The 25,888-nt window shown below is 42.9% G+C and overlaps 1 protein-coding gene across 1 annotated transcript in view; it reads left to right on the top strand.

Annotated features, from left to right (window-relative positions):
• NME9 (NME/NM23 family member 9) overlaps positions 1-25,888 on the top strand; it is a 43,321-nt gene that overhangs the window by 12,713 nt on the left and 4,720 nt on the right. The window contains exons 2-5 of the mRNA XM_043492841.1: positions 6,492-6,528; positions 17,450-17,507; positions 21,129-21,232; positions 22,748-22,819. Coding sequence (XP_043348776.1) covers positions 6,496-6,528; positions 17,450-17,507; positions 21,129-21,232; positions 22,748-22,819 — 267 coding nt within the window. The 5' untranslated portion in view covers positions 6,492-6,495. The remainder of the gene's footprint in view (positions 1-6,491; positions 6,529-17,449; positions 17,508-21,128; positions 21,233-22,747; positions 22,820-25,888) is intronic.

Here is a 25,888-nt window from a genome sequence, read left to right on the forward strand (position 1 = left end):
AAGTGAGCTGTAGCTCACGAAAGCTTATGCTCTAATAAATTTGTTAGTCTCTAAGGTGCCACAAGTACTCCTTTTCTTTTTGGTTTTTGAATGTTATAATTCTTGACGTCTGATTTGTGTCCATTTATTCTTTTATGTAGAGACTGTCCAGTTTGGCCAATGTACATGGCAGAGGGGCATTGCTGGCACATGATGGCATATATCACATTGGTAGATGTGCAGGTGAACGAGCCTCTGATAGTGTGGCTGATGTGATTAGGCCCTATGATGGTGTCCCCCAAATAGATATGTGGACACAGTTGGCAACGGGCTTTGTTGCAAGGATAGGTTCCTGGGTTAGTGGTTTTGTTGTGTGGTGTGTGGTTGCTGGTGAGTATTTGCTTCAGGTTGGGGGGCTGTCTGTAAGCAAGGACTAGCCTGTCTCCCAAGATCTGTGAGAGTGATGGGTCGTCCTTCAGGATAGGTTGTAGATCCTTGATGACGCGTTGGAGAGGTTTTAGTTGGGAGCTGAAGGTGATGGCTAGTGGCGTTCTGTTATTTTCTTTGTTGGGCCTCTCCTGTAGTAGGTAACTTCTGGGTCTGTCAATCATTGAGGGGGGTGACCATGAGAAACACTGCCCCGAGAAACTGGGAGGAGGAGGAGGAAGGCTTTCTGCCCTTACCTCTGCTGAAGATGATACTTTTATAGGGGGTCTTGTTCTTGGTCTCAAGGCTGAAACAGTTCCAGCACTGGTCCCGGAACTGGCACTGGCACTTGTGGATGGCAATCTGGATGGCAGAGACCATGACTTCGGGTTGTGCACATACACTTCAAATTTGGTCCACCCACTCCTCTGTCATGCCAGAATGGAAACTGAGGCCAGCTGCCCTCAACTTGAGCTACAGGTCCCAGCATGTGTCATAGCCAGGCTGCTCTGATCCAGGGGACAGCACGGTCTGACCTGTTTCCATGCACTGCATATCTAGGTGATGACAGAGACTGCAAGCCATACTGGGCTCCACAGGGCGAGTGCCATGCTTTAGAGATCCCAGAAAGGCCGCATACATTACTCAATTCTTGTCTGCCATGGGGATGGAATATGTGAGAGAGGATGGTGCACAATGTACAGTGGAGTCCCGCCAGACCAGGCATGGGGGGCCTCTGGATTCTCCTTAACTCTGCCACTGACTTACTATGACTACTATGACCACATGGTTGAAGTACAGGATAAAAGGTACGGGAGAGTCATTTCTTTTTAAACTAAGGAATGTCCCTTACAATGGCCTATTGATAACCCTACCCATAAGGTTCCCCATCACTGGCTCTGTTGTGAGTGTGGCTATAGTCTGCATACGGAATGATGGGATTTCTTGTTTGTTGGCTTATCCATTGAACCCACTCAATTCACAAGCGTGTGATAGGGAGCTCTGGCTTTAAAGCAGGATTCAGGTCCAGCATCCGCCTGTTTCTGGTGCTGCCCAGGACCAAGGCATGCTGGGATTTGTAGTCCAAAGGGATTATGGGGACTGTAGGCCTCTTAGCAAGGGAGGTGTGATGGTTGGGGATGGTTGGGGATCCCCAGACCAGTAATGGGTTCCATCCAGTAATGAAGGATGCCTTTGTGCTGTGTAGCTTTGATTCAGAGCCCTGAACCAGTAGCCCCAGCCCACAAGCACAAGGTCTCACCCTGGCTTCTACCAGCCTAGTTGCCCTTTGCAGGCTTGTGTTATGGGGCTAAAAATTGCAGTATAGACATGGAGCCAAGGCTCTAAAACCTGGCAAGGGGGGAGTTCTCAAAGTCTGACCTCAGCCTAAGCCTGAATGTCTACACTGCTATTTTTAGCCCATTATGCAAGCCTCAGGCAGTTGACCCGGGTTCTAAGATGCTGCGGCGAGGATCTTTTTGCAGTGTAGACGTGTATCCTTTATCACCATCTGAAGGCACATGAATTGGGACTAAGAAATTGCAGGGGATGGGGACTGTATTAGGGTATGGGACAGGAAAGTACAAGAAGTCAGAGGAATGTGGGGGTGCAGAGGAAGGTGGGGGTGCAGGCAGTAGATTGGGGAACTGCAGGGAAAGGCACAGGGGCCAGGAGACAGATGGGGGCTGCAGGGAATGGTGATGCCAGGAGGCAGATTGGGGGGTGCAGGGAAAGGTGGAGGCAGGAGGCAGATGGGAGTGCAGGGGAAAGCAGGTGTATGTATGCATGCAAGTAGTTATGGTTGGATTTTAATCCTGAGATGAGGACACACAAATTGAGAGCAAGCAACTTCCCCCACATGGTAAAAAAATCAGTAGACAGGCAACAAACAAAGCAATTGGATGATATTCAGTCTCAAGGTTTTTTGTGTTAGTCTCATGATTTCTGGGGTCTAACTTGATTTTTGAAGATTTGGGCTGATAATCCTGGGCTGGGAAAGGAGAATGAACAGCAGGCCAGTTAGTTTATTTGAGGGAATTCTTGTGGGTCCTTTGTGAGTGAAAGCTGTCAGGCTGCCTGGAGTGGCTCATGAACTTGAGTGCCAATCTCAGGGCAGACTGCTACAGGGCACAAACCCCAAACTGGTTGTGAGTGCTATACTTAGATTTCGCCAATTAAGTATCAAGCGTGAACTCCTCAAGCACTATAACAGCCTTAACAATAGAGTCACAGATAGTCCCCTTGGGTACTCTGGTCTATCTGGCCACCCACGCAAACTTGCCTTTTTTCAGAGTAGCAGCCGTGTTAGTCTGTATTTGCAAAAAGAAAAGGAGTACTTGTGGCACCTTAGAGACTAACAAATTTATTAGAGCATAAGCTTTCGTGAGCTATAGCTCACTTGATCGGATGCATTTGGTGGAAAAAACAGAGGGGAGATTGACTCACACACACACACACACACACACACAATGAAACAATGGATTTATCATACACACTGTAAGGAGAGTGATCACTTAAGATAAGCCATCACCAGCAGCAAAGGGGGGAAAGGAGGAAAAACCTTTCATGGTGATAAGCAAGGTAGGCTATTTCCAGCAGTTAACAAGAATATCTGAGGAATAGTGTGGGGGGGGGGGAGAATAACATGGGGAAATAGTTTTACTTTGTGTAATGACTCATCCATTCCCAATCTCTATTCAAGCCTAAATTAATTGTATCCAGTTTGCAAATTAATTCCAATTCAGCAGTCTCTCATTGGAGTCTGTTTTTGAAGCTTTTTTGTTGAAGGATAGCCACTCTCAGGTCTGTAATCGAGTGACTGGTGAGATTGAAGTGTTCTCCAACTGGTTTTTGAATGTTACAATTCTTGATGTCTGATTTGTGTCCATTCATTCTTTTACGTAGAGACTGTCCAGTTTGACCAATGTACATGGCAGAGGGGCATTGCTGGCACATATTACATTGGTAGATGCGCAGGTGAACGAGCCTCTGATAGTGTGGCTGATGTGATTAGGCCCGATGATGGTGTCCCCTGAATAGATATGTGGACAGAGTTGGCAACGGGCTTTGTTGCAAGGATAGGTTCCTGGGTTAGTGGTTCTGTTGTGTGGTGTGTGGTTGCTGGTGAGTATTTGCTTCAGATTGGGGGGCTGTCTGTAAGCAAGGACTGGCCTGTCTCCCAAGATCTGTGAGAGTGATGGGTCGTCCTTCAGGATAGGTTGTAGATCCTTGATGATGCGTTGGAGAAGTTTTAGTTGGGGGTTGAAGGTGATGGCTAGTGGCGTTCTGTTATTTTCTTTGTTGGGCCTGTCCTGTAGTAGGTAACTTCTGGGTACTCTTCTGGCTCTGTCAATCTGTTTCTTCACTTCAGCAGGTGGGTATTGTAGTTGTAGGAATTCATGATAGAGATCTTGTAGGTGTTTGTCTCTGTCTGAGGGGTTAGAGCAAATGTGGTTATATCTTAGAGCTTGGCAGTAGACAATGGATGGTGTGGTATGATCTGGATGAAAGCTAGAGGCATGTAGGTAGGAATAGCGGTCAGTAGGTTTCCGATATAGGGTGGTGTTTATGTGACCATCGCTTATTAGCACCGTAGTGTCCAGGAAGTGGATCTCTTGTGTGGACTGGTCCAGGCTGAGGTGGATGGTGGGATGGCAATTGTTGAAATCATGGTGGAATTCCTCAAGGGCTTCTTTTCCATGGGTCCAGATGATGAAGATGTCATCAACGTAGTGCAAGTAGAGTAGGGGCATTAGGAGACGAGAGCTGAGGAAGCGTTGTTCTAAGTCAGCCATAAAAATGTTGGCATATTGTGGGGCCATGCGGGTACCCATCGCAGTGCTGCTGATTTGAAGGTATACATTTGTCCCCAAATGTGAAATAGTTATGGGGAGGACAAAGTCACAAAGTTCAGCCACCAGGTTAGCTGGTGACATTACCAGGGATACTGCTCCTGACGGCTTGTAGTCCATCTTTGTGTGGAATGTTGGTGTAGAGGGCTTCTACATCCATAGTGGTTAGGATGGTGTTTTTAGGAAGATCACCAACGGACTGTAGTTTCCTCAGGAAGTCAGTGGTGTCTCGAAGATAGCTGGCAGTGCTGGTAACGTAGGGCCTGAGGAGGGAGTCTACATAGCCAGACAATCCTGCTGTCAGGGTGCCAATGCCTGAGATGATGGGGCGTCCAGGATTTCCAGGTTAATGGATCTTGGGTAGCAGATAGAATACCCCAGGTCCGGTTTCTAGGGGTGTGTCTGTGCGGATTTGTTCTTGTGCTTTTTCAGGGAGTTTCTTGAGCAAATGCTGTAGTTTCTTTTGGTAACTCTCAGTGGGATCAGAGGGTAATGGCTTGTAGAAAGTGGTGTTGGAGAGCTGCCTAGTAGCCTCTGAAATTGTGGAAAAGCAGCATTGCTTGCCCCATAACCTCAGCCATGCAGAACACAATGTCATCCACAGCCTCAGAAACAACTCTGACATCATAATCAAAAAGGCTGACAAAGGAGGTGCTGTCGTCATCATGAATAGGTCGGAGTATGAACAAGAGGCTACTAGGCAGCTCTCCAACACCACTTTCTACAAGCCATTACCCTCTGATCCCACTGAGAGTGGGCAGGCTGTTTGACCTTGCACCTGCATAGGGCCATGGTGTATATGGGAGGCACTGTGTGGGTTCTTTGCCAGAGGACTGGATTTGCTCCTTTAGTGTGTTCTTGAATGTGACACAGCACATGTCTTGAAATATTGACACACTGCTACTCTCCAGGAGTTTCAGTGCTGTGTGGGTGCCTATGTGTGGCACAGACTCCAACATTCTGTCTGAGATGGCCTGAGATGTCTTTTTTTTAAATGAGATTACAGGTTTGGTTAGTGAAGGTGATTTAATCTACATAGACTTCTGTACAGCGATTCACTTGGTACCACACAACATTTTGATTAAAAAACTAGAATGATATAAAATTAACATGGCACACATCTAATGGATTAAAAACTTGCTAACTGATAGGTCCTAAAATGAAATTATGAACAAGGAATCATGGAATGAGTGTGTATCTAACGCAGTTCACTAGGATTGGTTCTTGGCCCTATGCTATTTAACATTTTTATTGATGTCCTGAAAAAAAACCAAAATCATCATTGATAAGGTTTTCAGACAACACAAATATTGGAGGAGTAATAATTAAGAGGACAGGTCACTGATACAGAGCGATTTATAAACACGATTCAGTGGCTGGAAGTTTAAGATAGACAAATTCAGACTGGAAATAGGGCATACATTTTCAACAGTGGGAGTAATTAACCACTGTAACGATTTGGTGGATCTGCTTTAGGGATTATTTTGGGGAAGCTTTCTGACCTTTATTCTACAGGAGGCCAGACTAGATGAGCACAATGATCTCTTCTGGCTTTGGAATCTATGGATTGCTTCTTAACCTGGGTAAAGCCAAACAATATGCATTTTAATGTGGCTAAATGTAAATGTACATGTCTAGGAACAAAGAACGTAGGCCAAAATGACAGGATGGTGGTTCTCCTGAGAAGCAGTGACTCTGAAAAAGATTTGGGGGTCATGATGTCTAATCAGGTGAACATGAGCCCCCAGGCTGATGCTGTGGCCAAAACAGCGAATGCAATCCTTAGATGCATAAACAGGGGAATCTCAAGTAGGAATTGCGAGAGGTTATTTTACCTTTGTATTTGGCACAGTTCTGGAGTCCACAGTTCAAGAAGGATGTTGATAAATTGGAGAGGGTTCCGAGATGAGCTATTAGAATAATTAAAGGATTAGTAAACACGTGATCACAATGGTCCCTTTTGGCCATATGAATCCTTCCAGAGGAGCCCGCCAACACTAGTACCTAGTGGTGGGGAAGGGGCACTGCTGAACAGTGTAAAACCCCACTGGGTTGAGCATGGCGTGGAAAAGCCTTTCCCTACAACAGCAGGCTGGCCAGCACATGAAATTTCAGTTGTAGAAAGAGGACTCCTTTCTTTGTACTAGATCATTTGATTATGCTATGAAGTGGCTCTGAATTGCAAACAGCAATTGCTCTGTACTGATGTTCCAGTGACTTCTATTCTTCTTGCAGAATAATGGCCAGTAAGAAGAAGGAGATAATACTGCAGGTCAGTAATAGAGGTCCATGCTACAAAATACATTTCAGAACTGATGATATGATACCTTTTATACTTGCTGTCAGTACTCTGGGGTAGATTTGGCCTGAGTTACTCTAGCTTCTGCTTGGAAAGTGATGGTGCAGGGTCCCAGCTGAGGCAAGTCTTCCTTGAGGGAGCAAAGGATGGAAGAGGTGGGAAGGCTGCAGCAAACCAGAACAGCCCCAGAAGTAGGTGTTTTTAAAGGATGCAGCAGGGTCATTTACAATAAGGGGTTGTGGTAATCCAGCCTCTGCCACTGGGACCTCTATGGAAATCTGAACACCATTCACAGCTGCTCTTCCAAGAAGATGCTTTCAAGTCCTATTCTATGTTACATTTTGATTTCCTCAGGATCGTCACCATGTAAAAAGAATTGTGCAGGGAATCCGTCTAGAAAGTCTTCCTGTACTGAGAGCCAAAGCAGTAGGTGAATTTTGAAGAAGAGCCACTCCTCTAAAGGGTGCAGAAAGGAGTAGGTGGGGTTCATTCCAGTGATGACACTCAGCTGGAATTTGGCTTCCTTAAGAAAACTGAGAAACTTCTACCCCTTCCAGCATAGTCTTTCAAAGAATATTGAGTAGGAGTAGGGAGGTGGTATTACCTCTGCACATAGTATACATGAGACTATTGCTGGATATTGCTGGATACTGCATATAGTTTTGGTGTCCATACTTTAGAAAAGATGTTGGAGAATTTGAGAAGGTTGGGGAAAAAAAAAAAAAAAAGAGCTACAAGAAAGACTCTAGGTTTGGAAAATGTGCCTGACACTGAGAGACTGAAGGAGCTCAGTCTACTGAACTGATGGAAGAAAAGGTTAAGAGGTGAATTGCTCATAATCAATGAATACACATGTGAGGAGGAGATTTCTGATACCAGACAGGTCTTGACTCACACAGACAAAAGCATGAGACGATCCAATAGGTGGAAGTTGAAGGTAGGAAAACTCAAATTGGAAATAAGGTGCAATTTTTAAAACACTGGGGATACCTACTCACTGGAACATATTACCAAGGACGAGGTGGATTCTCCATCACCTGGAGACTTTTAATTGAGGTCATCTGTCTTTCTAACTCTTCTGTAGTACAACCACAAGTACTGGGCTTGATGCAGGAATTTCTGGGTGAAATTCTGGCCTGTGTCATGCAGCAGTTTAGAGTAAATGGTCCCCTCTGGCCTCAAAATCTGAGTTAATAACTATAAGGAGGTTATTTTAGTGTCACAAGATGTGTCTCTGTTCTACACTCTGGTCTGAAACCAGACTGTGTGTGATCCAGGCTATCAGCAGTCAGCATGTGGTCTTAGAGGACAGTTGCCAGTACTTTTCCCACTATTTTGACTTAAGGAGAGGGTTAGAGACAAGAACAGTAGTTCGACAGATTGGCTGTATTATGTGTTGGCTTCTTAAGTTAAGTCCCAGGCAGACTGTGAAGCTACAAAAGGATCTCACAAATCTGGGTGACTGGGCAACAAAATGGCAGATGAAATTTAATGTTGATAAATGCAAAGTAATGCACATTGGAAAACATAATCCTAAATATACATATACAATGATGGGGTCTAAATTAGCTGTTACCACTCAAGAAAGAACTTGGAGTCATTGTGGATAGTTCTCTGAAATCATCCACTCAATATGCAGTGGCAGTCAAGAAAGTGAACAGAATGTTGGGAATCATCAAGAAAGGGATAGATAATAAGAGGCAATATGATATTTTCTTTCTATATAAATCCATGGTACACCCACACCTTGAATACTGTGTGCAGATGTGGTCGCAATGTCTCAAAAAAGATGTATTGGAATTGGAAAAGGTTCAGAAAAGGGCAACAAAAATGATTAGGGGTATAGAACGGCTTCCGTATGAGGAGAGATTAATAAGACTGGGACTTTTCAGGTTGGAAAAGAGGCAACTAAGGGGGGGGGTATGATAGAAGTCTATAAAATCATGATTGGTATAGAGAAAGTAAATAAGGAAGTGTTATTTACTCCTGCACATAATATAAGAACAAGGGGCCACCAAATGAAATTAATAGGTAGCAGGTTTAAAACAAACACAAGAAAATATTTTTTTCATGCAGTGCACTGTCAACCTGTGGAACTCCTTGCTAGAGGGTGATATGAAGGCCAATACTATAATGGGGTTCAAAAGGGAGCTAGATAGATTCATGGAAGATAGGTCAATCAATGGCCATTAGCCAAAATGGGCAGGAATGGTGTCCCTAGTCCCTGTTTTCCAGAAGCTGGGATTGGGTGACAGGGCATGGATCACTTGATGATAATCTGTCTGTTCATTGCCTTTGGGGCACGTGCCATTGGCCACGGTCAGAGGACAGGATATTGGGCTTGATGGACCTTTGGTCTGACCCAGTATGGCTGTTCTTATGTTCTTTAGAGTGGGGTGGATTGTTGCATCTTCAAATAGGCTGGTAGCTCATTCTCCGAGGGAGGCATTGGCCATTTCCATTGGGGAGGGGTGCTGGCAGTGCCTTTTCCATGAAGGGCTCCCAGCTTTGAAGCTCAGTGCCCTGTGTGGGATCTGGTGATCTTCAGGTTACACTTCAAGGCCCAACTATTTTGAAACAGGATGGGGGTCTGTGGAGGGCTGAACATTGGGGTTGTGGAGCAGGTGGGGTTTTGTTGAATCAGGTAAGGTGAGCTATTACTATTATTAGTTATTATTAATTATTATTCTCTCCTGCTGGTAATAGCTCACCTTACCTCATTGCTCTCATTACAGTGTGTATAGTAAAAAGAAAAGGAGTACTTGTGGCACCTTAGAGACTAACAAATTTATTAGAGCATAAGCTTTCGTGAGCTACAGCTCACTTCATCGGATGCATTTGGTGGAAAAAACAGAGGAGAGATTTATATACACACACAGAGAACATGAAACAATGGGTTTATCATACACACTGTAAGGAGAGTGATCACTTAAGATAAGCCATCACCAGTAGCGGGGGGGGGGGAAAGGAGGAAAACCTTTCATGGTGACAAGCAAGGTAGGCTAATTCCAGCAGTTAACAAGAATATCTGAGGAACAGTGGGGGGTGGGGTGGGGGGGGAGAAATACCATGGGGAAATAGTTTTACTTTGTGTAATGACTCATCCATTCCCAGTCTCTATTCAAGCCTAAATTAATTGTATCCAGTTTGCAAATTAATTCCAATTCAGCAGTCTCTCGGTAACTCATTGTTTCATGTTCTCTGTATATATAAATCTCCCCACTGTATTTTCCACTGCATGCATCCGATGAAGTGAGCTGTAACTCACGAAAGCTTATGCTCAAATAAATTTGTTAGTCTCAAGGTGCCGCAAGTACTCCTGTTATTTTTGTGGATACAAACTAACACGGCTGCTGCTCTGAAACATCCCATCTTTGTTTCCACAGTGCCAAATGGACTTGAAAAATATGGAGTTGATCTGATACCAATGTTTATTCATCTGCATATGGCTCACTAGCCACAGTGAAGGCAGGCATATCATTGAGCGTCTCAAGAAACACAATGTTAAGAACTGAATTTAAAATTCAACCCATAACGGCATAATCTTTACTGACGCAGGAAGGGTGACCCTAATATAAATCCTGCCATCCAGTGGCCAAAGTGAACAGTCAAGTGTTAAGTTCTAGTGGTATTACTGAGGCACTGATGGTGGGTCTAGGGTAAAAGTGGAATAGGGCATTTGCTTTGATAGGACCTTGATGTTTCTGAAATGAAACAATTACTTATTTTAAACAACTAAAAGTGTAAAGTACTCTTTGAAAAGTATGTGAATTTTTAAAATCACAAGCATAAATCTTGCATGGCATCTCACAAAACTTTGTACCCCTTTTGCATGAAAACTATAATATCCACCAAGTTCAAAATTCATACACATCATATGCAGGATCCCTGGGGTCCCACAGAGATCAGTTCTTGACCCTACGCTATTTAAACATTATTATTAATGACCTGAAAGAAAGATGTAAAATTATCACTGATAAAGTTTGCAGACACAAAAATTGGGGGAATGGTAAATAGAGACGAGGACAGGTCAGTGATACAGAATGATCTGGATCAGGTAGTAAACTGGGCCCAAGCAAGCAATACACATTTTAATATAGCTACATGTAAATGTATACATTTATGAATAAAGAAGGTAGGCCATACTTACAGGATGGGGGACACTATGCTGGGAAGCAGTGACTCTGAAAAAAGATCTGGGGTTGATGGTGGATAACCAGCTGAATAGGAGCTGCCAGTGTGATGCCAGGAACCTATCCTTGCAACAAAGCCCGTTGCCAACTGTGTCCACATATCTATTCAGGGGACACCATCATAGGGCCTAAATCACTTCAGCCACAATATCAGAGGCTCGTTCACCTGCACATCTACCAACGTGATATATGCCATCATGTGCCAGCAATACCCCTCTGCCATGTACATTGGTCAAACTGGACAGTCTCTACGTAAAAGAATAAATGGACACAAATCAGATGTCAAGAATTATAACATTCAAAAACCAGTTGGAGAACACTTCAATCTCTCTGGTCACTCGATTACAGACCTAAAAGTGGCAATACTTCAACAACAAAAAAAAACTTCAAAAACAGATTCCAGTGAGAGACTGCTGAATTGGAATTAATTTGCAAACTGGATACAATTAACTTAGGCTTGAATAGAGACTGGGAGCGGATGGGTCGTTACACAAAGTAAAACTATTTCCCCATTTTTATTCCCCCCACATCCCCCACTGTTCCTCAGACGTTCTTGTCAACTGCTGGAAATGGCCCACCTTGATTATCACAGTGTGTATGCTAACACCCATTGTTTCATGTTCTCTATGTATATAAATCTCCCCACTGTATTTTCCACTGAATGCATCCGATAAAGTGAGCTGTAGCTCACGAAAGCTTATGTTCAAATAAATTTGTTAGTCTCTAAGGTGCCACAAGTACTCCTTTTCTTTTTGCGAATACAGACTAACACGGCTGCTACTCTGAAACCAGTGTGATGCTGTGGCCAAAAGAGCTAATACGATCCTGGGATACATAAATAGGGGAAACTTGAGAGTAGGAGTAGAGAGGTTATTTTATCTCTGTATTTGGTATTGGTGCAACTGCTGCTGGAATCCTGTGTCCAGTTCTGGTGTCCACAGTTCAAGAAAGATATTGATAAATTGAAGTGGGTACAGAGAAGAGCCACAAAAATGATGAAAGGATTAGAAAACATGCCTTATGGTGATAAACTAAACAGATTAAGCTCCTCGAGTCTAACAAAAAGAAGGTTGAATGGGTGACTTGATTATAGTCTATAAGCACCTACATGGGGAACAAATATTTAATATTGGGCTCTTCAATCCAGCAGAAAAAGGTCTAACATGATCCAATGGCTGGAAGTTGAAGCTAGACAAATTCACACTGGAAATAAGGCATTTTATAATAGTGAGAGTAATTAACCACGGGAACAATTTACCAAGGGTCACGGTAGATTCTGCATCACTGGCAATTTTTTGATCAAGACTGGATGTTTTTCTGAATATATGCTCTAGGAATGATTGTGGGGAGGTTCTATGTCCTGTATTGTCCAGGAGGTCAGACTAGATGATCACGGTGATCCCTTCTGGCCTGAGAATCTATGAATAACCAGTCTTTGAAGTTCATACCCTGTTTTTCTCCTCAAGTCTTCTAGCTCTACTCTTCAAAAATGGATAATTTCTACTTAACTTACAAGAAAACCACCCAAATAAAATGGATAAATTTAATCAGCGGTGATGTTTGGTTGGCTGGGAAAATGCCTGACTGTGGAAATAGCAGCCCCAGTCCTGGAACAAGGTGCTTTCAGGGGCTTGGTAAAATAGGGTTTGCTTGGTTGTCAGCAGGGTTTGAAACTAGGACCTTCTGCTGCACAGCTCTGACTTCTACCACTCATACTGAAGAAGTAACCTGCTACTTAATAACAGTATATTAGGCTTTTATTCTCTTACTTGAATCAGTCACAAAAGGAATAGTGAGATTCAAGAAATTTACTTCCATTCCAAGTTCTGGAAGGTAGTGTGCTCTGGAGGTCACAGTCCTTCTTCTTCTATTCCACTCAAGCCTGACCACTTCTACCGCGCCCCTCCAGCTTTTCCCTGTCTTGTTTCTTCCTCCACAACTCCCCCTACCCACCCACCATGTAGGTAGGAATAGCGGTCAGTAGGTTTCCGATATAGGGTGGTGTTTATGTGACCATCGCTTATTAGCACCGTAGTGTCCAGGAAGTGGATCTCTTGTGTGGACTGGTCCAGGCTGAGGTGGATGGTGGGATGGCAATTGTTGAAATCATGGTGGAATTCCTCAAGGGCTTCTTTTCCATGGGTCCAGATGATGAAGATGTCATCAACGTAGTGCAAGTAGAGTAGGGGCATTAGGAGACGAGAGCTGAGGAAGCGTTGTTCTAAGTCAGCCATAAAAATGTTGGCATACTGTGGGGCCATGCGGGTACCCATCGCAGTGCCGCTGATTTGAAGGTATACATTGTCCCCAAATGTGAAATAGTTATGGGTGAGGACAAAGTCACAAAGTTCTGCCACCAGGTTAGCCGTGACAGTATCGGGGATACTGTTCCTGACGGCTTGTAGTCCATCTTTGTGTGGAATGTTGGTGTAGAGGGCTTCTACATCCATAGTGGCTAGGATGGTGTTTTTAGGAAGATCACCAATGGATTGTAGTTTCCTCAGGAAGTCAGTGGTGTCTCGAAGATAGCTGGGAGTGCTGGTAACGTAGGGCCTGAGGAGGGAGTCTACATAGCCAGACAATCCTGCTGTCAGGGTGCCAATGCTTGAGATGATGGGGCATCCAGGATTTCCAGGTTAATGGATCTTGGGTAGCAGATAGAATACCCCAGGTCCGGTTTCTAGGGGTGTGTCTGTGCGGATTTGTTCTTGTGCTTTTTCAGGGAGTTTCTTGAGCAAATGCTGTAGTTTCTTTTGGTAACTCTCAGTGGGATCAGAGGGTAATGGCTTGTAGAAAGTGGTGTTGGAGAGCTGCCTAGTAGCCTCTTGTTCATACTCTGACCTACTCATGATGACGACAGCACCTCCTTTGTCAGCCTTTTTGATTATGATGTCAGAGTTGTTTCTGAGGCTGTGGATGACATTGTGTTCTGCACGGCTGAGGTTATGGGGCAAGTGATGCTGCTTTTCCACAATTTCAGCCCGTGCATGTCGGCGGAAGCACTCTATGTAGAAGTCCAGTCTGCTGTTTCGACCTTCAGGAGGAATCCACCCAGAATCCTTCTTTTTGTAGTGTTGGTAGGAAGGTCTTTGTGGATTAATATGTTGGTCAGAGGTGCGTTGGAAATATTCCTTGAGTCGGAGAGGTCGAAAATAGGATTCTAGGTCACCACAGAACTGTATCATGTTCATGGGGGTGGAAGGGCAAAAGGAGAGGCCCCGAGATAGGTCAGATTCTTTTGCTGGGTTAAGAGTATAGTTGGATAGATTAACAATATTGCTGGGTGGGTTACGGGAACCACTGTTATGGCCCCTTGTGGCATGTAGTAGTTTAGATAGTTTAGTGTCCTTTTTCTTTTGTAGAGAAGCAAAGTGTGTGTTGTAAATGGCTTGTCTAGTTTTTGTAAAGTCCAGCCACGAGGAAGTTTGTGTGGAAGGTTGGTTCTTTATGAGAGTATCCAGTTTTGAGAGCTCATTCTTAATCTTTCCCTGTTTGCTGTAGAGGATGTTGATCAGGTGGTTCCGCAGTTTCTTTGAGAGTTTGTGGCACAAGCTGTCAGCATAGTCTGTGTGGGTAACCTGCATGGCCCCACAGTATGCCCACATTTTTATGGCTGACTTAGAACAATGCTTCCTCAGCTCTCGTCCCCTAATGCCCCTACTCCACTTGCGCTACATTGATGACATCTTCATCATCTGGACCTATGGAAAAGAAGCCCTTGAGGAATTCCACCATGATTTCAACAATTGCCATCCCACCATCAACCTCAGCCTGGACCAGTCCACACAAGAGATCCACTTCCTGGACACTACGGTGCTAATAAGCGATGGTCACATAAACACCACCCTATATCGGAAACCTACTGACCGCTATTCCTACCTACATGCCTCTAGCTTTCATCCAGATCATACCACACCATCCATTGTCTACTGCCAAGCTCTACGATATAACCGCATTTGCTCCAACCCCTAAGACAGAGACAAACACCTACAAGATCTCTATCATGCATTCTTACAACTACAATATCCACCTGCTGAAGTGAAGAAACAGATTGACAGAGCCAGAAGAGTACCCAGAAGTCACCTACTACAGGACAGGCCCAACAAAGAAAATAACAGAACACCACTAGCCATCACCTTCAGCCCCCAACTAAAACCTCTCCAACGCATCATCAAGGATCTACAACCTATCCTGAAGGACGACCCATCACTCTCACAGATCTTGGGAGACAGGCCAGTCCTTGCTTACAGACAGCCCCCCAATCTGAAGCAAATACTCACCAGCAACCACACACCACACAACTGAACCACTAACCCAGGAACCTATCCTTGCAACAAAGCCCGTTGCCAACTCTGTCCACATATCTATTCAGGGGACACCATCATAGGGCGTAATCACATCAGCCACACTATCAGAGGCTCGTTCACCTGCACATCTACCAATGTGATATATGCCATCATGTGCCAGCAATGCCCCTCTGCCATGTACATTGGCCAAACTGGACAGTCTCTACGTAAAAGAATAAATGGACACAAATCAGACATCAAGAATTATAACATTCAAAAACCAGTCGGAGAACACTTCAATCTCTCCGGTCACTCGATTACAGACCTGAGAGTGGCTATTCTTCAACAAAAAAATTTCAGAAAGACTCCAGCGAGAGACTGCTGAATTGGAATTAATTTGCAAACTGGATACAATTAATTTAGGCTTGAATAGAGATTGGGAGTGGATGGGTCATTACACAAAGTAAAACAATCCCCCCCGCCCACTCCACACCCCCCCCCCGTTCCTCAGATGTTCTTGTTAACTGCTGGAAATAGCCTACTTTGCTTGTCAACATGAAAGGTTTTCCTCCTTTTCCCCCCAGTGCTGCTGCTGATGGCTCATCTTAAGTGATCACTCTCCTTACAGTGTGTATGATAAAACCCATTGTTTCATGTTCTCTGTGTGCGTATATCAATCTCCCCACTGTATTTTCCACCAAATGCATCCGATGAAGTGAGCTGTAGCTCACGAAAGCTTATGCTCAAATAAATTTGTTAGTCTCTAAGGTGCCACAAGTCCTGCTTTTCTTTTTGCAAATACAGACTAACACGGCTGCTACTCTGAAACCTGAAAGCACTGGAGATAATCTTCATGCTTTCAGTTTCTGTGCTTGGTGCCACACTGGCCTGTAGTAATTGCAAGGAAAGGCCTGTTCGGCCCCTGCATCCTTAGGCTGGAGCATGCTCTCTACAGATGGAATCTTCAGAGCATTCAGTTGTCACACTAACAAGTCTTCAGTGAGCATGTGCAAACTGAGTTTTTTCAAACTGGCCAAATTTGGGCGTTTTTGTTTTTTAAACCAAGAAAGCAAAAGGCACATCCCTGCTAAATTTCAAGCCCTTGCTGCAAAGCATGGATGCACTAGATCATCTCAACAAAACAACTATACAAATTTTGTAACAGGGACAAAATGTATTTTTTCCTAATCTCATTTGTGGAAACTTAATAAAATACATAAATTAAATAAGAGAGTGTGAGGCAGACCTACCTGGCATGGAAAACTTCCAGCTCCACCTATAATTTCTGTGGAGAGGAAAGGTCTGTGTCATTTTTACTGAATATAGCTTCAAAAAACCAAGAAAATTCTCACAAACCAAGAACTTCCCGTCAAAGAAACAAGCAAGCAACACCCAGTGAGTGTTGCCTAAAAGGAACATCCACCCAAATCCATAAAAGCCAAGTGTCTAGGTAGAGTATCCTCCTTTAACATATCTCACCACCACACATTACGTTCACCACTTTCACTGACAGATGCTGCCTTTCTATAAAGAAGTCCCATACAGCATGTACAGTAACATAATACACATTACATTCCTCGCAATTACACTATAATACAGATCCTTAATGCTGACTTCATACTTCTCCATGGGGAAATTTTCACTGGTGCCTACCAGACACACATGCCCATGTGCACTTTTCTAGCTCTGGAGTTCTTGAATTGTGGTCCATGTGGTCTGCAGAGAGCTGGGTGATCACATGGTGCTGGTTTTGCCATATTTTCAGCTGCTACTGTGTTAAAGGACAATTGTAAGCACGTGACTTTCCACATAATTAACAGCTATCATTGCCGCAGGGTGTTGTGTGATTGGGAATGGGAAGAGGGAGCTGGACAGGTCTGAATGAGAAGGTGGATTGTCCACTAGCTCTGCCTTAAAATCTGGCATGGCAGAACCCTGCCCAATGATCTTCCTTCTTGAAGAGACAGTGGCTGGGGTCCTGCTCCCCTCTCAGAGAGACAGGGGCCCGATTCCCTTAGAAGCAGTAGAAGTACCCACTTCCCGTCAGAAAAGCAGTAATGGCAAGAGTACCCCCCACCTTCATACAGCTGCCAGCACCCACATATCTGCTTGAAGGGAGGAGATGAGACAGATGTGCTCTTTCCCTCCTACCGCACACCCAGAGTCCTGGTGGGGGGTTCGGGTACCCCAGAACAGTGGGTCTTGGTATTAACATCCCATTGGGTATTGGGTATTATAAGAGACTCTTTGATACTGATTATAATCAGAACCTTTCTTCCAGCTGTTCCTGTGTTATGGTTTGCTGTGACTTGTTTAAATATAAAAGTGAAACTTTTGTGGTAAACAAACAGTTATCCCATATTGCTATCTATTACTCTTCACACTCACAATGTATATATTTTAATTTTAACCCAGGTTACTGTCAATAACCAGGAGCTTTGGGAGGAAATGCTGGGTTTCAAAGGACTGATAGGTAAGGACTGAGCAAACATTTCAGATTACTTGCATTTAATTTCAAAACAAATACTCAGGACCAGCAAAGTATTGAAATGAAGGTGTGCCACTTTCCTTGTAAGGCAGGGGAGTAGGAAACAAACAGAGTGATATAAAATGAACATGGTTGAGATGTCTTTAGGTCATCCTGGTGCCTTTGTCCATGCAGCATTGGTAGCTGCTATAGATACTCAGTTGCTGTGTCTTGCCTGAAATGACTTTACCACTTTGCTTGAGATTCTGCTCCACAATCTGCTAGACATCATTTTTGAGGATCCTTCATGATACTCCACCTGAAATTTCTCTTACTCAGGTTAATCTAACAACTCTATCTATGCCCCTTTCAGTCTGTCAGGGAGAAACCTGCCCAAGGAATTGACTCTAGTTAGAGAGATGACTCTAGGCAGAATTTACACACTCCTGCTGTTTGCAACAGCTTCCCCAAAACTAGCAGCAATACAAACATTTCTGCAAAGATTCTTTTCATAACACTGTAATCAACTTAAGCCTGCAATGACTGAGACTGTCAGTACTTTAGCTTTCAACCAGTATCACTTGTAGGTGCCTAACCTCCTCAGATTTCAGAGTAGCAGCCGTGTTAGTCTGTATTCGCAAAAAGAAAAGGAGTACTTGTGGCACCTTAGAGACTAACAAATTTATTAGAGCATAAGCTTTCGTGAGCTACAGCTCACTTCATCGGATGCATTTGGTGGGAAAAAAAATCAAAACCATTTTCCATTTTTTTTTCCCACCAAATGCATCCGATGAAGTGAGCTGTAGCTCACGAAAGCTTATGCTCTAATAAATTTGTTAGTCTCTAAGGTGCCACAAGTACTCCTTTTCTTTTAACCTCCTCAGAGTTAGCCTGAGTAACAGCTAGCCCAAAGGATGCATATTTAGAGCGTTCATTCCTTATCTGAGACTGTAACTTGAGAAAGTTGCACCAGTTAACTTAAATCATTAAATAAAATAAATATTTTTTTAAATCAGTTTTAGTGAAATTGGTGCAAAAGGCTGGATAGACACTTATTTTGTTTAAGAGGCTTGCTCAGATTAATTTAAATCTGTTACTAATTGGCATAAAATGGTGGTTCTAGCTTTTTAGTCCTGTGGCTGGCTGCTAGTTTGGGGGCACCTCTGTGGCCACATACAGAATTAAATGCTCTACAAAATGGAGTCCTCCATTTGGTATGACCTCACGCATACATTGTATGCGAGGTCATGGTGCATGAAGGATGCATTTTGCAGTACAAAGTGGCATCCTCCATGAAGAGTGGCTTTGTACATAGGATGCTATTTTGTAGAGCAGGTCTGCTGGGGGACAGACACATCTGGGGTCCAGATGGTATTGTTCTGCAGGCTGGATCCAGTCCATGGACCACCCTCAGTGTGTGCATGTGTAATCCACACAACTCCTAGGTGTTGTGTTCTGTCCCATCTAGTGACACAGAGACTACTTAGAGAGAGAGAGAGAGAGAGAGAGAGGGAGGAATGAGTGTGCTCTACAGTCTTAGCTAACAGCTAGTTGGCTTTTAGCTCATGTGGTAGAGGCTGATGCACTAAACTCCAGAGGTCCCAAGTTCAATTCTACCCGCTGATGACCGGAGTCTGTTGGCATCACACATACATACCTTTTGCACTGGCTTAACTAAATTAATTTAAAATCTTACCTTTTGTTAAACCAATGCAACTTTTTTTTTTCCCCTAGAGCAGGCCTTAGTTTTACCAGCCTACCGGATGTTATTCCAGCATGGGAATTGCATCCCTTCAGCTGGAATGCAGTGCTGCAACAGGACAGCAGAGTCCAAATGTCAAAGGGGAGAAAACACTCAGCTGCCTCCACTGAGGTTCAATGAGCAGGTGTATATATTTGGGAATGTAACAGGGACCTATCCAGTCTGGCTCCAGGCCCATCTGCTGCCTCAGGTTCCCCTCACCTGGAGCATGGATTGATTGCTGAGATGATTTAGCTCCCAGGCCATGCCCCCAAAAATCTGCCCCTTTCAGAGTACCAAAGTCCAGGAAAACACAACACTGAAGAGTCTTCCACCCCAGTCATCAGCTGGTCCCATCCTTTCCTTCCTGAGGGTCTGTCTTCTCTTCCACCTCCGCCCTGCCCTTGGGCTCTCCTCAGCCTCTCAATCTTCCCCTGGCTGGTAGGGGTCACTGCAGCACCTCATCAGATGGCAGTATAAACAGCCACTCAGTCCTCCCCTTACTAGCAAGTTGCTGCACCCCTTTATAGGGGGGAATCCATACCCATTTTCTACTATAGGTTACACCCTGGGAACCCTAAACAACTGGGCTTTCTGCCCCTTTGTAACCTCAACCACCCCGTTGCTCTTTCCCAACCCCTCTTCCTGTACTCGTAGCCCTTCCATATATCATCCTACAATTCTATAGACCTCTGACTCCCACAGCTGTTCTTCCTGGAGTCCCTCTCTGACTGAGCCACAGGTACTCTCATTTTCCTATCAGGGCTGCTCTTAACCACATGTTCACCTTGTTATATGACTTCGCCCATTTCCTTGACCTGGAGGATAGCTATGCTTACAACAGGTGCAGCTTAGCCCCAGCCCCCTTAAAGGGTCAGCACACTCTGTAACAGTGAGTAATGTCCTGAGCAGGTGCTGCCCTCTATTATCAGAAGTGCTAATTATAGGGAAGGACACTGGTTTTCTCTTATTTAAATGGACAAATTATTTCTAGTAATGTTTTAACCTTCTTGGTCCCAGGATATTAGAGAGATAAGACAGGTGAGGTAATTTCTTTTATTGAACCAGAAATTGGTCCAATACAAACTATTACCTCACCCACCTTGTCTCACTAAATTATTTCTATGGATTTCAGCCAGACCCTATTGTAAAAGATAAAAACAAGGTGGGAGAGTTAAGGTTGATTTTCTGAGGGCTTGCTGTTTCAACTTTAATGTTGTCCAAGAGCTGTTTTTCCTTACAGAATCTGTATGTGTTGAGTCAACATGCACTTATGTACGTGTGTGTGAAGATTAATAATGTTCTGAAAGTGCTGCTGTTATACACAAGATTTTTCAGAGGCCAAATTGCACGGCATTAATAGAGCAAACAGAGCTCTTTGGTATACACATCCCTTTTGCAAAACCTTTTTAAGGAACAGGAACAAACCGAATAATTAAAGTTTGCCTGTCAGCTCAACTTTCATCAGTTTACCAACTCATGGCTGTAATCTGACTTGTCAGTATCTTTTTAGATACTGTGCTTTTTCTTCCCATGCCACTACTCTTCCCTGCTTTCCTGTGTATTTTTTTGTCTTATGAACAAAAAAAAAATATTTGAGCCTACAAGCAGCAGCCTTTTCTAATAATTTATCTGGGTGTGGAGCATCTGACCCACCCTTCTAGACTGAAAGCGAGTTGGGGGATTTTGCTTCCTGACCATCTGCATTTGGAAATTTCCCCCTTTCACTGCCCAAGTGACCCTGCATGATCTGAAATTAGTACAATCAAAATGGAGTGAAAAGCTGCACTGACCAAGTTATTTGTATGTGCTTGGCCTCAGTATTTCTGAACTGTCCCCATCCTGTCATTGGACAACCCTACTGACACAGCTTCTCCTTTCTGTAGTTGTTGATGTGTATCAAGGCTGGTGTGGTCCATGCAGAACAGTTGTGAACCTTTTCAGAAAAATAAGGAATGAGCTTGGTGATGACCTCCTGCATTTTGCCCTGGTGAGATGCAATTCAGAATAGTGTCAGCTTCAAATGTACCAAACCACCTACAGAATCAACAGACAATGAAATGCTGAAGCCACTTGTCCTTGCAATAGGCAGCAAATGTGTGCATAAGACAGGAGTTCTTACCCATACACGCAGTCCCACTGATTTCCTGGGGCTAGTTATGGGAGGATGGGAAAACTTGCATGGATACAAATTGCAGGGCCAGGCCTATTACTGTTCTGTTCACTTCTTATTCCTTCTCCAAACAGAAATAGATTTAAAAAAAAACAAAAAAAACACACTTTATAAATTTATTAGAATTGCATTATACAATACTGAACATCTCAAATCTGAGCCTAAAATGAGAAACAACAATGTCACCAGTGAGGAAAACATGTATCCCAGTTTGAACAGTGGAAGAGACTACATTTTAATATAAATTAAGAAACAGTACTCAATAACATTGTTACCCTGTCTTCCCTCTCAGACATACAGCTATGCTGTAGGAACACTACATTCGCAAAGTGAAGCACTCATAAGTTGAGAAATGCTGAAGTTAAGGATGTCTGTGCAACCTTAACTCAGCCCCTTGTGGGTATGCATTCCAATGGACTCTGTAATTACATTCCAAATATAAAATCTTCCTTTTAGAAGTTAGTTAAGGTACATTCCTATCATATCACTTACAAACTCAGGCACTGAAGAGCAAGGACATGAATAGGTCAGAACCTCAAACCTTACACTGTGCACACACTTTTTTCTTATCATGAATAAAGTGGATAAGTTGTCTCAACGCATCTTTAATTCTGACTAATGGGCTTTTGGTTTTATGTATTTTATCATATTTGTAAGTATAAGTAATGCTAATCAACATGGTCTTATTCATGCCTAAACAATCACATTTGGTATTGTTCTTTGATGACAAGTTTGACTCACCAAGGTAACTGTGGTGATGTAATATACTTAGATTTCTGTAAATATTTGACTTAGTACCACACAACATTCTGATTAACAACCTAGCACTATACAGAATCAATATGGTGCATATTAGATAGCTCAGCTGGCTGAATAGCTCTCAAAATATGATTGCTATTAGGGACAATGAGTAGGGGTGTTTCCAGTGGGGTCTCATAGGGAGTGGGATTAAAAATCAGATATGCCAATAATCCCTTATATGCCTATGTGTGGCTGTGCCTTCCTTTCAGTCATTAAAACATTTTAAAAAAGTTATTTAAAATGCAAGTAAGCTAATTCGGAGGCTGGATGTACATCTTATAGGGGATAATTTTAAAAATGGTGCTTAGCACCTTTATTAAAGAACGATGGTGTTTGCACAGTGAACAAATTGGTAGTGACATTTAAAATAAGATCTCAATATAAGCAATGTATACATCTAAAAACATTTTAGTACCTTTTCCAAACCCTCACACTAATAGGGCAAAAATACGTCTCAACACTTTTTAAAATGTTTACTTTTCGACAATGTAAAATTTTGATATAGCCAAATTTGTTTTACGTTTTATTTAGGCTGAAGTAGATTCCATTGATGCTCTAGAGAACTACAGAGGAAAATGTGAACCTATCTTTCTGTTTTATGCAGTAAGTTAAAATATTTTAAAATTGGACACAATAATAAACCTTACCAGTTGAAACAATCACTTTCTTCCAAAGATGCCTTGTTTTCATTTTTGATCTCCAGCTCCTGGATATATAGTCCATCTCTTTCATTCACTTTGCTAATCAATTTGGTGCCAAAATCCTATCCTGAAAGCAACCTGATTTATCTATCCCAAATGCTGCCATGCATGATAGTTCTTTTATTTTCTGTGTGTCTGTCTAGGTATTTATAATGTACCCACCATCTGGGCATAATAATCATCATATCCAATCAGTTATCTTTTGAACAATCTGTCCTAAGTTGCTTTCCAGAGCAGCTGTAAATAATCCAATTACAATGTTATTTTATTAATAAATAACTGAACGAGAGATATTGATATACTGTATAGGTGAGGGGAAATAAATGTGTAATGGAATTTTGAAATGAGATGAAGAACTGATGATTCAGAGAGCTATAGGAGGGTTGTTCCTCAGGACTATAGAATTTGCCATATTCATATTGGATCAGGACCAAGGTCCAGTTAAGCTGGTGTCATTTCTCCACCATTGTCCAGGATGAGCTACATCAGAGGGAGGTGTTAGAATGCTCCTAATGGCAGTTATAGAATAACCTGCCCAAAGGGCAAGTTTCTTCCCCCCCCCCCCCCCATCAGTCAGGGTTGACTCTTGCCCTGAAGCATGAAGGTATGTATCCCTTCTTTAAAAGGACAAAATCACCCTCATTAATGTAAGGATGGATGGTCTTATTCTCCATCTGAATGTTCTTTCTGAATCCTGGCCTCCATATCATCCTGTGCAATGAGCCCCACAGGCCACTTATTAAAACCCCACATAGTTGAGAATCAGGGCCTTGTCTTTAAATCTCCTCAGGTGTCCCCTTGTCTGTGCCTAATGAGAGTGTAACTTGGAGCACCTGTTTCACCTTGTCTTGTTACTCATGGCCTTCCATCCATTACTATGTGAAATGGTTCAAGCTGCTCCCAGAGAACATCTGCTTTCCTCCTCTTTAGTTCATTCACAGATGTCAAGAACCCTACCATAGAGCATCTCACTGACTTGTGCCTACAGCCATGCTGAGGGCCCAGGGCAGCACTGTTTGTGCTCAGGCCATAACTGAAGATGAACAATGGGGGTGAGGAACCAGGGTTGCAGGAGTCTTTTGTCATCTGCCAAAAGGCAATACATGTCTCAATTATATCGAGTGTGCGCTCACTGGCTACTGATGTATATCTAAAAGATGTCACTTGAGCAGTGTTAGCACCTCTCTATCTCCCTAGTGCTGGACAGTCTGAGTAGCTGAGGTCAAATGAGTGGAGACGGGCACTTGGAAAGCTTGAACAGATGATGGTAAACTGGAGTATGGTGTTGTATACACAGCATGTTAACAGAACAGAACTTTTCCCTATTCCCACAGGCTGAATGGCTCACCCTGAGGGAATACAGATGCTGCCCTCATTTCCTGGCACTGTAGGAAAGAGGGCTCTCTGGCAGAACACCTTCCTGGCCTGGAGCTGAGTGAGCTCTGCCCCTGGGGAGTGGGGGTGGTACTCAGGACCTCCCAATCATCCCCAACAGGAAGGGTGCTGACTGTGATCTGCCACAACGTGGCTTGATTTAAAGCAAAACAATTTAAATCACTTATTTAAGTCATGATTTGAATCCAGAAGCAGGAAACGGATTTAAATAATCGATTTCGATTGTGGTTTACATTTATAGTTTTTAGTTATTTTCCTAGGGAAAGACTGATTCTCTTTGGTTGGTGACAATTCAAACATGTTGATTTGCAACGAAATATAGTCTTTACACTAAGTTTGGTACTTCTTTTTGCTAGCCAGGATGATGCACAGTATTTATACACATTATTTAAACAATTATAGAACTTAATTTACATTTATTCACCCTCTTAATTTCCCCATTTTTATTATCTTAGAAAACTGTGAATGATGCATTTCTTAGGTGATTAATTTTTTAATTGTGATTTGTGTCAAGCTCTATTTGGATGGAAATTCAGATTCAGTTACAAATGGACTCTGACAGTATTAAAGGTTTTGTTATTAAATAAAGCTACCTTAAGAGTGCTGAATAGATAGGAAAAAGTTTATCAAAACATGTTTTTCCTGAAAACTGAATTATTAAAGAAAGTATTACCTGTACTTAACTGAACTGATTGTTTCTGGTCATCGTGTCCTATTCAAGATTTTAGAAATAGCAGCTCTCATCCTCTCACCCTAGTTTATATTTATAGATGTGTGGGGCAGGGGAGGGGGAAACAAGATTACATGCTTTTTCAATTCCTGTTTGGTTTTTTAACTTTGAACTGAACTAGATGCATAAACCGAAATGAAGAAAGCATTCTCTCTTCACCCACAGAAGAGGCTACTTTTGTCAATAGCTGGTTTGGCACTTCAAACTCTGGTTCCAGGTGCCTAGTCAGCGTCTTCCAGTTTTGTGTTTTGATTTTCTTTAAAATTTGGCAGCAAACATGTACTGCTTAGTATTATGTTTTGTATTTAATTTAACTGATTTTACTAGCGTATAAGAAGTTTAGGCCTTAACATTAGTTGTCATTTCAATTTTAATTTTAAGTAGTTTTTTTTAATAAACCTATCTGCATTTAATTTAATGGAAAATCCAATTTAATGGATTTTTATCCACCCAGGTATGCTAGCAGTGTGCCCCATGGTCTTTTGGAAGAACCCAGGACCAGAAAGCCATGGGGAAATGTTGTTTTGCTCTTTACTCAACAAACCTAACACGATGGAACCTGCTGGGCATGTTGTAGTCCAAATCAGCATGTTTACTGACTATATACACAGCATGTTGCTCGAGCAGGTTTCTAAACAAAGAACACACACCACCACTAGAGGACTCACAAGCTATTTAAAGGGATGCTACCAAATTCCTATACACTGTAGCAAGACTCCTTCATGCCACCATTCAGCTCCTGGCACAGATGTGTAATGGCTTAATGGTTGAGTCTGACCACTGGGTTACCTGTGCTATTGTAAGTTCAAGGAAAATCTTGCAGGGTCCTTACACTTATTAGGGTTG

This window comes from Dermochelys coriacea, chromosome 9, assembly GCF_009764565.3.
Source record: "Dermochelys coriacea isolate rDerCor1 chromosome 9, rDerCor1.pri.v4, whole genome shotgun sequence".
Classification (NCBI taxonomy): Eukaryota; Metazoa; Chordata; order Testudines; family Dermochelyidae; genus Dermochelys; species Dermochelys coriacea.